General features: G+C 49.7%; 3 protein-coding genes across 3 annotated transcripts; all 3 read left to right on the top strand.

Moving 5' to 3' along the window:
- The first annotated feature begins 152 nt into the window (after window positions 1-152).
- Window positions 153-936, top strand: BDP55DRAFT_49087 (uncharacterized protein). The gene has a single exon (XM_060567641.1). The coding sequence runs from the start codon at window positions 392-394 to the stop codon at window positions 818-820; it is 429 nt and encodes a 142-aa protein (XP_060432278.1). The 5' UTR covers window positions 153-391; the 3' UTR covers window positions 821-936.
- A 3,711-nt stretch (window positions 937-4,647) lies between these two features.
- On the top strand, window positions 4,648-5,181 carry BDP55DRAFT_656388 (uncharacterized protein; the record flags this gene model as incomplete). Its single annotated transcript, XM_060574372.1, has 1 exon — window positions 4,648-5,181. A coding segment is annotated over exon 1 (341 nt), but the record flags the coding sequence as incomplete, so codon positions are not given.
- Window positions 5,182-8,169: 2,988 nt separating this feature from the next.
- On the top strand, window positions 8,170-9,811 carry BDP55DRAFT_547821 (uncharacterized protein; the record flags this gene model as incomplete). The annotated part of the gene is made up of 8 exons (XM_060568781.1): window positions 8,170-8,299; window positions 8,357-8,410; window positions 8,466-8,638; window positions 8,695-8,804; window positions 8,858-8,985; window positions 9,046-9,154; window positions 9,206-9,276; window positions 9,336-9,811. 8 exons carry the CDS (start codon window positions 8,170-8,172, stop codon window positions 9,809-9,811), a joined length of 1,251 nt encoding a protein of 416 aa, XP_060432276.1.
- Window positions 9,812-14,350: the final 4,539 nt, after the last annotated feature.

The following is a 14,350-nucleotide window of genomic DNA, read 5'->3' as shown; positions in this document are numbered from 1 at the left end:
TATTTAGAAGCCACCGCCAACGTTTCACAAGACTAAACTGTCCGACTATGAAGTCTAATAAAGCAGCATGCTTTCGAGAAGGTATTTCCATAGCTCGGAAGTTTAAAAAAATTGTTTCTGTGTTTTCACTGCAAGTATCTGTATCACTGGTGTAGGGCGATCTACCTGCCCAAATGGTGTGTTTCGGTCTCGGTCTCTTTTCTCATGAGAAGCTCTTTGAGATCTTGGCAGAGGCGAAGGACATGCGAATAAGCTGGGACACCTTGAAATCTTCATCTGACTCAGTAGTCTAAGAAATTTCTCACTTGTGGAGTGCTCTCATCTATTCTGAATACTCTGAACCATAGCGGCTAATGTTCCACCCTTGAAATGGTGTTTGAACAAACTTGTAATGTTAAACCACAGTTCAAGTAGCATCTTCTACTTATTCATTGTAGTAACTCAAAACTCTTCTAAACAATATCTCTGCAATGCCCTCTGCGATTGTTCACCGAGAGGTCCTCCAACATCGTGCGATAGGCAGGCACGCAGGCCAGGCACGCAGGCCATTGCGATTTGCCAAGACACGAACATGGTACACACGGCAGGCACTGTGGCACCAAAGAGGCAGAAGAGACTCCAATGTCTCAGAAGCTTCTGGTTGAGTTCGTCGTGTCGTGTCTCACAGAGATCGACGACTAGATCCGTCCAAAAAGAACCCAAATCCGGTGGACGACGATCATCTCTACTGGCAGCTCTCAAGGTTGCCAAGAGTCCCGAGAACCAGATTGCTGGGGACCTTGTCAGCTTTGTGCGAGAGCCCCTCGCTGAGTTACTCTGAGAATGTCTTGTCTCAGAGGCCGGCGGGCCCCCATCGTGCACTAGATGGGTTCCCGAAGGGAAAAGAGATGAACGGTAGGTAACACAAAGTCGAGGTGATCGAAAACCTTGTTTGTGCGGATCGGTGGGATACCGCGAGGAAGAATAGATGCCTACCTAACTACCTACCTACTTCCTTCGGTGCCGGGGGTAGGCGCAACAGTCCGGCGAGAGTATAGTCCCCCGTCGGGACCATGAAAGGGGAAAAGGGCCAGGACTCGGACCTCACGCTATCCGCAAGAGGCGCTGCCCGAAATGAGGATCGCGTGCCTTGGACTACGGACTCGCCGGGCCGGCGACCTTGGCATTCGACGAGAGATCTAGCGGGCCGCAGAACGAGATTAGATGGCGGAAGATTAGGTAGGTCACGGGAGTGAAGTGTTGAAAGGCTTCCTCGAACATTCTGTACGTAATAAAGAACATTTGCGCAAAAGGTTGTAGCCCTGCTTTCGAGGGGCGATCATGCTTGTGAGATCTACTCAATTGAGCAAGGGCTAGGAGTGATATAGTTTTAAGTCACACGGCACTACTCATAACAACAGTGGAAAGTGTTGCTCTTGGTATGAAGATGGCATCGTGAGGTCTCACTGGCCACCCCCGCGCTGCCGACGTGGCTTGCATCGTGTGGCTGATGGTGATGTCGTCAGTCGAGCAGGAGCTGGGAGGGACCCCTGCTTTCTTGGTTCTTTCCCCGGGACACGTCGCACAGACCGCTCTGCTTCCTGCGAGGCGAGCAGGGGGGCTCTAATCCGTGTGGCTTCAGTGTTTCTGGGTCGTCCACATCAGTCGGGGGGGGGGAGAAGGGACCTCGGGCGGGGGCTAACGGAGGAAGGGTTCTTCCTTCCAGCGATACGTACCTCTTTGTGTCGACGATGACATTACCTTACGGAGTACTCCGTACGGATACCAAATGTTTGCTCATCTTTGCTTCTTCCGAGTTCCCGGCAGCTGCTTGTCTCTTCTTGATACTTCGGACTTGGGGAACTTGGCGTACTTGTGTCTCTCGTCGGGTCCCTCGCAGAGTCGCACACGTCTCGCACACGTCTCGCACACCTTGCGCTCGCGTGCTTTTCTTGGTGTTTCCTTCCCGTTTGGCAACTGCAACCGCACTTCATTCGCTCTAGTTTGAGGACGTCGGATCGCACACGGGATCTGCACCTGCTACTACCTTGGATCCTCGCTTGCCGCCTTCCGCGCGCAGGAATGGAACGCCCATCTTCTACTACTACTACAGTCCAATTTCTTGAAATACGACCTTCAGCTTGGACTTGCGTTTCTACGGCAGAGAGGCCTGCCGCCTCACGATGGATGCAGAGTTGCCTTCAGCTTCTTGTTGGGGCGGGCTAGTGTCAGATTGCCATGACGCTTGACGCCTGACATAGGTACAGCACCGCGCGCGACAAGGGCCCCTGAGGCCTGTCGCCTGCTATACACGAAATGGGAACAGTATGTGGTTGATGGCGACGAAAGGCGTGTGCCGGTGTCGGTGTTGTTGCCGGCCCTGCCTTGCAGTGAGTGCACGGTGCCTCACGATACCCGGCGCCGGCAGCCACATCTCAGCCACTAGCCCAAGTCTAGACCGAGCTAGACCTTAGCTGACCGGGACCTCGATTGGTTACGCCGCATTAGACTGCGGTGTCCTGAGTCAGCTTAGGTAGCTCTGGAGTATGGGGAGGAGGAGGCAATGGAGGATCCCGTTGGGCATTTGTCCAAGAAAAGTTGCCAAGTCTTTTACACAAAAAAAAACTCTAGACAAACTGGACGGTGGTCTTGCACAATTACCTTGCGGATTATGCCTGCTTCTTTCAGACCAAGATTGCGACATTGCGGCATCCGTGGCAACGTAAACGCAGGAGTGCCCGAAGCAACCCGTCCATGCTCGTTCACTGAGCTACAAACTCAGCTCTCTCCTCGCCACGAATGTGATTGGCCGGCTGCCATTATCTGGATGCCATGAAGGCGCTCGACCGATAGATCGGTAGAGAGAACCCTTCGTGCCTGCCGCGTTCAAGGTCGGCCGCACCATCGAGAACAATCCCTTCAGACTCTTGGGACGTTTTACACGGCCGCCCTCTCTCGACATAGCGTGCCCGCATGATCACGAAATCTCTTGAGCCGCCAGGCAAGGAGTGCTTCAGCCATAGGCTATAGCAGCCATTTTGAGAATGCTACGAGCCGCTCTTTGCCGGATTAGAGAGGTCCGGCATGCCACGCCTCCAGCTCAAACGGTCAACCGAACCCTAGATCGCGAAATGAATGCACGATGCCCGCCCGGGCTCTCTTACACAGACTCAATCTGAGAAACAAACATTTACGTACTTCTCAGCGCTAGCTCCAAGGGATCTGTAGCAATGGCTTCGTCAGAATCCGGGGGTGCAGCAAATTACGAGGCAGAGGGGCAGGAACACCATGAGGAACGAAGGAAGCGGTCTCGGCCGTCATTCTGACTGACAGTGCGATCGGCCGACTGTCTGCCAAATTCTCGTCTCTATTCCTTCCAAGCACGTTGATTCAGGACTTTTTGCCTTCTTGACGGATCTGACTTGCCAAACCTTCTTTGGTTTTTTGCCATCTTCTGGTCGCTTTCTGGACGCAAGCGATCACCCGGCCGTAAGCCAAGCAGGCTTCACACTACATCATTGTGGCCAAGCGGCTAGATCAACCTTCTGAAAAGGCAACGACCGGATGAGGCGTGAGATAACCGGCAACAGGTCTCACGTATGTGTGAACGTCGGCGAAGACAAGCCAGTTCCCAAGAACGGCTGTGCTTATTTCATTCCCAGCTTTGTGTTGAACCGGCGATGGGTCTTGGTACTTACAGATCCGCACCTCCTGCGCCTCTGGCTCCTTTGTCGACCTGCGGCTCTGAATTTCCATGCCTGCCTACTCCGTCGTTCCGCCACACCAAATCACTATCGGTACGGGAAATGCCATCGACGTATCCGTTCTTTCCACCACAGCCTCTCCCAAAGGGCCCAGAGCCAGGGGTCACGGCTCGCCGGGACCGATAGACCACAGACCGGACTGCATGTGCACAGTCGCTCGCAAGCTATCAGGACGTGCTCAGCGGTAGCGCTGTACGCTGTTCGTCAGAGGCGCTCGAGAAAGGGCCCATGCCACAGCCATCACTTGCGGAGCTTTACGTATCGCGGCGTCTTTGTGTTGAACGGTGGACCGCAGGTGGGGAGGAGGAGGGGACCTGCGAGCTAATCTTTAAAATCTTCAAATCTAGTTGAGCGCGCAAAAGTCTTCAGCCAGTAAGGGTACCATTGACAAAGCTAAAGTGAGTGGGAGAGAGGAAACGCAGGCCAGCCATGCAATACGCTCTCTGCAGTATAGCAAATCCGCTGGATACACCTGGTCAACATGGAGAAATTTTAGTGCCAAAGGTTCGTCGATATTCAATGGAGCTGGTTGGTGTATAGGCCGGATCGGCAACCAGATTTGACTCCAAATACCCTTGTTCCGTTGCAGAGTCGCAGTCAACCTCTGCCTTGCGCCGTCGAGCCGTCCAACCAGACAAGGGTACGAGCTCCCCGCTCCTGGTCGAGGACTCGAGCTACGCAGTAGTCTATGTAAGTCTTGCGTAGACATGCGTAGACTTCCCACCCACCCACTACCAAACGACGCTCGGTGAGCCGCTCTTCCTGTCGCGGACTCGATCTGTGGGCTGTGGCAGGCACAGAGAGATGCAGACCAAAGGCAAGGCCAGCGCAGAGAAAGACAGTCAGACAGATACAGGGCACACGCAGGATTAAAGGGCACATTGGATTAGAGTTTCCCTCTCGTAACGATTTGCCCCTCCACCTCGACTCAGTCACCCCCGGCCCCGTCCCCCGTCCCGTCACCGTGACATGAGCTTGGCGACGAAACAGCCTTTTTTGCTCTTGTTTCCTGTCGTCACCTTTGTCTGGGGGCGATGCACTGCTAAGGTAGCCAATACCGATACCGTTTCTTCCCTCCCGAGACGATGCAAGAAAAGTCCTCCGGTAAGGTGCCCGTCTCCCCTTCTCTTCAGTTTTTTGCCCGTTTGGGGCTTGGCTTGTGCACGCCCGGACGGCGGGCATACTGTACGTCTGCCTGTCTCTCACTCACAATCCTTCAACTCTCTCCCTTGGCTCCCAGCCGAGACCATCGTAGCGGGCGTACACACATTTCGCGTACATGCCGTTCTCCAAAGTGTGTGTGTGTGTAGGTAGCTGTCTTCAAACCGTTTCTTCTTCGGGAATCTTGAGCTTTTTGGAATACCGTAGAAACTCGAGCAACTCGAACTTGCGCTAGCCCGTGCCAGCCCTGCTAGCGCTCTAGTAGAATCGTAATACTACCTAAAGTGGTTAAATGCGGCCGCCACCTATTTTTGGCGTAGGTTAACATTTTGATCGATCTGACCAATAAGAGCTCGCCGTCGAGGCCGGACCTATAATTAATATAATTCAATAATTATTTTGGCTTTCTCGTCGGTTTTAAGCTTTTTTTGTTAAATTAGTAAAAAGGGTAAAAGTATTAATTAGAAGTAGTCGTATATAAGTAACCGAGCCCCTAATTATCCCTTAGCCCACTACCTCTAACGGGCCCTTATTAATATAGTGGTTAGACTATCGGGTCGACGAACTATTTATTAATGCTATTACGGACTTTCTTTGCTATAAAAATATATTTTAACCCGTCGTTTAGAATAGTAAAGTCTAAAATCTCCTCTTATAGCGTCTCCTGTTTAATATAGGCTTTTATATTAAAGAGCTCCTACTTAATGTAATTAATAACCTTGGTAGGTACGTTTTTAATCCGGATTTTATTGACCTAACTATTATCGGGCCGAATAAATATTCTATACTATAGGAAGGCCTAGCTAACTATTAAGCCCTTTTTATAGGTTAATTTAGCGGCTGCCGTTTTAATTATTTTAGTGACTATTATTTTCTTTATACCCGTCTTCTATTTAAGCTCCTCCTGCTTATTTAGCGCTTTTTCTTTTTTGTTAAGTACGTAAGCGTCGGTTATTTTTAAAAGCCACTGCTTAAAGGGCTTATTAACTACGGTATCGAGAGGTTGGAGGAGGGAAATGGTCCTTAGTAGTATGAGGTAGGGTGTGATATAGTACTAATATAATAGCGTAAGGATAGAATTTATTTTATAAAAAGAAGTAACATCCATTATTAATAAGTACTCGTCTCCTTTAGTTAGCGCTATTAATTCCTCTTTAATTTATCTTTTAAATAAGTACTTATTGTTATAGGCAGTCTTGTTGAACTTAACTATTACTCTTTTTATGTATAATAAGCCCTTTTTTTTTTATAATTAACCCCCTTCCTTTATAGGCTTGCTATAGAATATTATTTTCGGTTTAATTCGTTATATACCGTTGGTGAAGATATAAAATATTAATATAGCTTACTGTTTACCCTAACCGCTATGGTCGCTCTTACTAGCTATAGTTTTAGCCCTAATATCGTCGTATATATAACCGTTTAGGTATTTGAAAGGAACTAGGGTCTCGTCGAGGTTAAGAATTTGTAAGTTAGGAAATCGACAGGCTAGACTTCTGAGTAAATCTCCGACATTAGACCGTTTCACCTTAGCTAGGGCCATTTAATTAATTCGTTAGATAAAAGAAAAAAAGCTATTAATAACTTTAAAGTACTTAATAGGTAACTTCGTTACCTATTTAGTAAGTCGACGTTAGGTAATTTTTATATGATTCTAGAAGCTACGAAACCAACCGGGGGAAAAAATAAAAAGATGTTTACTATTTGGGTTTTATTAGGCGAAAATCCGCTTAACGGTCCTTTTAAACTAATTAGTATTAATAAGCTTTCCCTTACTTCGTCGCTAGCGGAAAGTGCTGTATAGCGCTATTTTAAACTTTAGTTATTAAAGGTAGTAGGTATAGTTAAAGGACCGATTAATGATTAATTTGCGGTTTTAATATTAGGAGATAACTGTGCTTTGAGGGATTTTAAATTAATCTATAGCTTCCTAATATATAGGACGTCTGTATATTTTTAGGAGCTCGGTCTTGTTTTAGTGTAGCTTTAGGGGGTAAATCGATTTTTTATCGAGCTTTTTTATGCGGTAATGCTTTAAAAATATCAGGACGTTAATTTTAGTATTGTAGGTATAATAGTGCTAGCGGCGTTTAATTAGGCTATTTTGCGGTATATATTTCCGGTTTTTAATAGGGGTAGGAGTAGGCCTACGGCGTTTAGCTACTAGAGGTATAATTGGTATTTTTATTATATTTGAATCTTTCTCGGTAAGGGCCCGTCGTGAGGGTATCGTGGGCATATCGACGAGGCCTGTGGTGGAGGTGTAATTGGAGGTATAATTGATAGTATAATTGGTGGTTAAATCGGTAATGTAATTGGTGGAAGTGGGTAGTTGGGTAGGAGTAAAAAATGGAAAATAATCACTTACCGCTTTCCGTATACGGTTTAGTCGATTATATAATCGGATAAAACTGATCCCTCGAAAGGGCTTAGTGTGGGCCGCTAGCAGGGCTGGCACGGGCTAGCGCAAGTTCGAGTTGCTCGAGTTTCTACGGTACCCTTCCCGGTGGCTTGCACCAGGGGCCACTACTCGAGTTGCCTTTCTCGTACCTACATGGAGCTATCATCTAGGACATTTTTATTTTTCAACGCCGTCACTTCTTCACGTCCACCCAGTACTAGTAGGTACTTGGAAGTGGCTTTTTCCGAGTCAACCAGCTGTGACCGGTCTTGGACCATAGATTGGTAGCTTCCACCCAGCAAAGCCAGAGCCAGAAACAGACGCCTTTGATCTCATGCTAAGTGGGCTTGATTTTCTTGCTATCACGTATCCAGCTTGGATCACTCCGCCGGGTACGTTCCCCTCAAGCTAGGAGAGAGAGGTACACACCCAGACAGATAGAGAAGAGGGAGGAGAAGGGGGGGAAAAGCCACAGGCGGATAAGTCTAGGTATTCTTCCCCCTTGCCTCTAGCGTATCGGTCACTCCCCTCCATCCTTGTAGCAGCATTGGGCTTGTTGTCTGCACCTTAAGCTGCCCCCATCCCCTCCCGTCCCTGCACGCACGCTTCGATCACCTGTTGGACGAAACTTAAAGACGGTTGTGTCCCCCTCCCAGACATTGCGAGACGAAGTGTAGCTCGGACATCAAAACCGTCGATCCCCTTCCTCTAGCGTTCCCGGTTCTTGCGGTTGCGCTTGGTATATAGTTCTTCTGCCCCCTTTGGCACTTCCTTCCCGCCCCGACCGCCCTCTTCATGCTCGGAAGATCGTGATCCAACAAACCATATCCGACTCGAAATCGACATCACATTCCCGGGGACACGATGGCTCCGGCTCCAGAAATGATTGCCCGGGCGAATCCCGAAGGCCTACACACATCAGAGCCCATTGGAGGAACGGTGATGAGCGTTATCATCTGTCTGGTCTCGATCAGCATCATCTCCGGATTTTTCGGTTGGTAGCCTACGAATCACAATTTGGTGGAGCGGTATACTTACGAAGAATGAACAGTTCAAAGAGGCACAGTATTGAGAAACTGGAGGAGAATACCATTCGTGGTCTGGCGTGAGTAATTTGTTTTGGTGGTAGGCGGAGATCCGCGAAGCTAACAGAATCATAGTCGTGCTCGCCGTTTATATCGATTCGTACCTCTTTGTTTTCGTCACAGCAGTCCTCCAATTCGCCCTCGGAGTCAACAAGAACGCACAGATTTGCGATGGCGCCATTCTACTATGTCTCGTTTGCTACCTTTCGACAAAAGTCTTGATCTATCTCTTCCTGGTCGAGAAAGCAGTGCGTATATTGAGTCTATTGGGCAACCCAGAATTTACAGCTAACGTCTTCGAAAGCACATCATCAGAGGAGCAACAAAACCGAGACTGCAATCCAAGCTTTACCTGTTCAACTCGTTTGGCATGCTCGGCGTCTACGCAGTCATTGCTATTCTCAACTTCATCTTGTAAGCCAACCTCGTCTCACTTGTACTTGACTCCACAGCTGACACTGGAATAGCCGAATTACTCGAATCGATGATGGGCAGTGCTACATCGGAATGCAAAAGGTCTCGATGATTCCTCTCATCTCATTTGATGCCGTCGTCAACATCTACCTCACTATTCTCTTCCTCATTCCTCTCAAGAGTAAGCTCGGCCAGACAATCTAACAACCATCTTCGCAACGGTGAGGCTAACTTGCCGCAGGTCTCTACTCATTCAAGCACTTCCCCAAAACACCTGCAAATATCCGACTTAGAAGCGTCGCCCTCCGCACCTTTATTGGTGCCCTGTGCACGCTCACTAGCAGTATTGTGTAAGTTGGGCATACCTTTATTTTAAGCTCAAGGTTTCTGACTCGCTACAGTAACTTGACCGTACTCATGGCCCTCAACGGTGAGCCTGGTTGGGTCTGCCTTATGTGCTGCAACAGCGACAGTATGTCCACAACTACCATCTGCCCTTGTCCTTGCGGGCATAGCTGACCTCCCCCCTAGTCCTTTTCTCTGCCATTGTTGTACAATGGGTAACTTCGAAGGATAACCAAGCTACCATCGGCTCGTCAAGCGGTAACTCCCGAGGCGAGCCGTTCATTGAAGACTTCCGCCGTCCGGACGGCACTCCCTACTCACCCCACATCGCACCGAGCCAGAAGCACGTTATGGGCGATGTTGGCGAGATTTCTTTGGATAGCCGACGCTCCAACTCGGCCACCAGCGACGACAAGATCTCATCAGAGGGAGAACGTACACGCAGGGCATCATCGGCTGGGTCGGTGCCTGCGAGCGGTGTCTACGTCACAACCACGATCAAGCGAGAGTCGAAGCCAACGCCAGCCGTTTTCGAGGAGATGGACATTGAGGAAGGGTACGCGGAGTCGAACAGGTCAACTCGACCGATCAGCGGACGCGATGCGGATTTTGACAAATACGCCGCTGGCTCACGAACAAAAATTACGGCCGGAAAGCGCTAATGACCGATATTTTCACGTCAAAGGGCGAAACCTGGCTGCATTATTCTTGGTGGCATTAATTTCCAGGGTTTTCTTCCAACCTGACGGCGCGAAAGGGGAAAAACCTCATGAACAACATAGTTGGGGCGTAACTACGGCTTGCTTTTTTCCTGGGTTCGGACTGCCCCTCGCGGGGGGTTCAGGACGAAAGTGCGACGCGTCCTTTTCTCACTTCTTTTCCTTTTTTTGATATCATACCACGATGGACACCATCGGGAGGGCAAACTTTGTCAAATTTCTCCTTATACAACTTATATACACAGCACGGCTTTATGGGTAGGCGGTACACGAATTTTGGTCTACCTCACGGACGAGCGGTTACTTCATGACGGGACAATGGCAGATGTTCACTTTACAGGGTTGAACTGGCTTATGGTGGGGGAGCATGAGACTTATCCGACATGCTAGTCATGAAGTTTTTTGTTTCTTTCTTGCATTAAAGAGACGGATATATCACAGGATTAAGGACAGGCCAAAAATAACCGGAGTTTTTATTCACATATCACGAACGAATCGGTAGGCCCTGCAGCCTGCGGGGACATCGCGATGAGCCATGTTACATTCACCATAGTCACAAACGGCCTCAAAACATGGGAAATTTCAAAAAGTAAATTAGTCGTAGTATATGATAATCTTGTGCCAATGACTTGTATTTTGCCCGCGATCTCCTCTGACCAGTATTCAAAGAGAAAATCCCATCTTCAGGTGAACGGACATCTGCCGTCCTGATGTGATTTGCTAACAACCGAGCGATGGTGGCAAGGGGTGGGCTCAAAGAGGAGGGGGGGAAAGCACACATTCGCCCGCTACAGAGGAATCTGGATGTCGAGCTAAGGCGCGTCTTGCAGATCCGCCACCGCTCAACCCCCGTGTCTGCCACGTTGTCCTCGACACGATCTGGGCTTGGATGGATGGATGGATGGATGGGCTGGGCAATGGTGTGAACTGATTGGAGTGATTGAGGTGGGTTCTATCTCCTCTTTCAAGATTACACACCGCAAAAGATCTGCCGAACAGGCTTCTACGGCCATTCTAGCGAGAAACCTTGGGTGTGGGTTTTTTGGTTTTTGGTACCCGTCTTGGGTAGAGACGTGTTAGACCAACCTTTTTCTTTTTGGTCCGAGATACCTGACCGCCATGTGTTTTGTGTCATACAAGGCACCGAGGGGAAGGATTTCCCAAGCACAAGAGTGCGGCCCAACGCAAGACGAAAAGGATTCCGAGTGTGTGGGCGTCGGAAGTGTCGCCTCTTTGATCCCACGTGGGTTTCGTCCTGGCAAAGCTCTACTTCTCTTGCCATGTGGTTGGATGGATGGATGAATGGATGGGTGTGCGGTGGTCCCGGTTTCCCTCGTGTGAGGCAAAAACATTACACCATGTGGTTGGACTGTCAGAACTTCGGAGTCTCACTCCGTTTGACGCCTTCCTATCCTATTCCCTTCTTCAAGAGAGACGTTTCTTCATGCGCGCGTGCGCTTGTAGTTCTGGGGTGGTGGAGGGGAGAGAAGCTGGGCTTGGCTTTTGGGGACTCCGCGACACGTGGGATCTCCTTCGGTCGTACCCGTCGCCTCCCCCCTCTTCCCCCATCTTTGACATGTTTGAGAAGGGCGCTGAGACTCGGGATCCCGTCAAAGATTGGGCTGGTTGCGCAGGCAAACAAGAACAGGACCAAAGCTCCAAAACGCGGTTTCCAGGCGTTATAGTAACCCGGTCGCGCAAGTAAGAAACCAAACGGCCGCTGGCGCTCGTCTAGACCGAACCTTTCGGATTATCATGATCCCTCCATCCTAGGTACTATCGGGATCTTGTTTGGAACAGGGCCCCATAAGTCATGTTCAACTACGACTGCAGCGAAAGACCGGGAAGGCTTGTAGTCTCCCCGGTCTTGGCTTTTCCGCCGCTTCGCCCTAGGGAGCGGCCCCTCTTCTATCATTCTTCTACCTAAACGGACGACCCAGTCGAAGGATGGGTTTTCCTGTGGAAGGAAGATGAGGGTCTAGCGGAGAAGGCATCATCCATGAACCAAAGTGGAAAGTCCTCGGAGTGTGCTGCTTTGGGCAGGCTGAGAAGCCGACCTCTTCCTTCACTTCGAGTCAACAGAAGCTGATAGAGTTGAATTTCTGACTCTGGATGATGGGATTTGAAAGAATGATGTTCCCTGTTTCATACACCATAGTCCGAACAGAAAGACACCCTGCAACGAGTACGTTCCCTGCTAAGCTCTCCCCGGAGTTCTGCTCCGTTGCTACCCTACTCTCTATGCCAAAACGCAAGAGGCACCACCTGGCTCTCGCGGCTGTACAGATTGTATGATTTAGACTCCTGGGCCGCACAAGTTTCTCGGGATTTGGTTCAGCATAACGTGGCAAAGATCCTGGCTTTTCTCTGCGCAACTTTCGCAGTAGGTAGGCTGGCACCTAGGGGAGCCAAACGCAAAAAGGGAACGTGCTTTTACCGTTCGCCTCTCTGTGAACATGCCTGTGTCTCAAAGTCTTGGCGCGGCGCAAGTGCTTGCATAGCATAACAAGGTTAAACAGGAAGGGCAGGGAAAGAGATGAGATGACTTTCCTAGCGTAGTAGGCAGGTTTTTGCAAGTGCGAGAGAGAGAGGGAGAGAGCTGCGAGCATTTCCGCGTCCGTGTTGAATCTTCGCCTAATCCTCGCAAATTCTTCTTCTTGCCTGCGCCCGCAGCGCTGTTTTCTATTCGACGATTCGGTATGCGTCTTTACAAACTCCCTCGGATTTTTTTAAGAGGAGCACGGATAGTAGGATCCGTTGGACTCGTTTAATTACTCCGTGGGTTACGCGGAGTGTCTGGTGATAAACTTTTAGTTTAGTGATCTCGTGGTCCAATGTTGAGAAGGATGAACATGACGGAATTCGGTTTCCTGCTCTCCCTGCCCTGGATTTTCTCCTTTTCTCCTCTTCTGCTTTATGGCCACTGAGTTTATTTCAGAGAGTCATTGGGCAGTGACTTTGAGAGGCCCCGACTGCGATATGTCGATATCGAGATCTAACACACACACACACACACACACACGTGATGAAGCAAGCTAGGCAGCCTTGAGGTGAACGGATTGTGGGGCACTAGCACGAGACGAGTGCGAGAGGGAGCGGAGCATCGGAGAAATTGAAGATGGGACAGAGTTGAGAAGTGCATGGGATGGCGCTCCAGCAGGCATCTCGTATCTCGTATGCATAGTATCACGTAGTGCAACCCCCAAACGGAGTAAGTCGATGGAACACCACACGGAAGGGTTTGAGGCTTGCTCTACCCTGGACCTACCCTGCAATGGAGATTTCTTCCTGGCTGATGTAGGGTTACTGGTAGAAGATGCAGGCAAAGAACCCCTAGACTTTGTTTACGGAAGGCGGTACAGGTTGGGGGAGGCGCAAGCGAAAGGTGAGATTAGGGATAAAGAATCTCTGATACCGAGAAAGGAAAAGGTCAGATCTACGCGACGCAACCTTCCTTGCGCATGCTGCTGGGCTAATGTAGACCGCCTCGACCACGTGTACAGTTGCACACAACCATTCATAGATCGAGATCCGGTGCCTTTGCGGTACGCGGGAGCTAATTGACTGGCTGAAGAATGAGGGGCAGAGTAAAAGTTCCTCACCATGAGATGAGTGCGACGAACCTATAGCCACTTCCACCCACGGATGCATTTGTTGTTGCTATGTGAAATGATACGCTCCGAGACACGGAAGAAGATTAACGAGGGGAGAATATAGGCATTGGCATAAAGTACATCATGAGATACGGTGGCAAACCGGCTGCTATTACAGCTTGCAGATAAGGGTACGTCAGGTCAGCCTACTATGACATGTGTAAGGTAACCCCTCCACGCGGCATCCTCCTCACCTCGTACACATGTAAACGCTGGGGCCATCATATCTCCGTCTCATTGGACCGTCCTCAAATCTAACAGTACCATCGATAAACCCAATTTAGAGTCATCAGCAGTCTGCACATTCCCTATCTACACCAAAGCCACCCTCTTTTATGCATCTTGTTCACTCGTCCGTCTCAACGCTAAGGCTACCACGTTCATCTGCGGCGTGGCTTCCCTCGTGGGCAATAAGCCATGGCATAGCGGCCTAAATGAGAGGGTGAAGACGGAAGCTCCTCACTCAGAATCCACTTTGCGCCGCCGGGGCTATCCCCACATCACGGAGAGGACCGAGAGACGGAATCTACCAAGCGGCCGGCTCGGTTCGGGTGTAACCAAAGGTATCCGTACCCGCTCCCCGCAACGGTTCAGCCTCTCCCTCTTCTTGAGCAATGTATGCGTACCTTAAGCTTTACTCCATACAAAAAAAAAGGTCTAAGTAAACGGTAAAGAAACGGTGTGTTGCACGATCTGTCGTGCCTGTTCACAGTCTGACCTCGACGAGTCATGCCAAAATGCCACTTACACCATCTTTTCCCCTCCTCTCGTCCCATCTCGTCGTAGGTCCAATCTCCCCCCTTCCTCCTCGACAAATCCTTGAGAGCCT

Source organism: Colletotrichum godetiae (genome assembly GCF_030913485.1).
Source record: "Colletotrichum godetiae strain CBS 193.32 chromosome Unknown BDP55scaffold_11, whole genome shotgun sequence".
NCBI lineage: Eukaryota > Fungi > Ascomycota > Sordariomycetes > Glomerellales > Glomerellaceae > Colletotrichum > Colletotrichum godetiae.
The sequence above is the reverse complement of the archived record's forward strand: the minus strand, read 5'-3'. Positions and strand labels throughout refer to the sequence as shown.

What these genes read in the sequence shown, in the direction of transcription:
- BDP55DRAFT_49087 (XM_060567641.1), top strand. Translation starts at nt 392, where the DNA reads ATGTTAAACCACAGTTCAAGTAGCATCTTCTACTTATTCATTGTAGTA.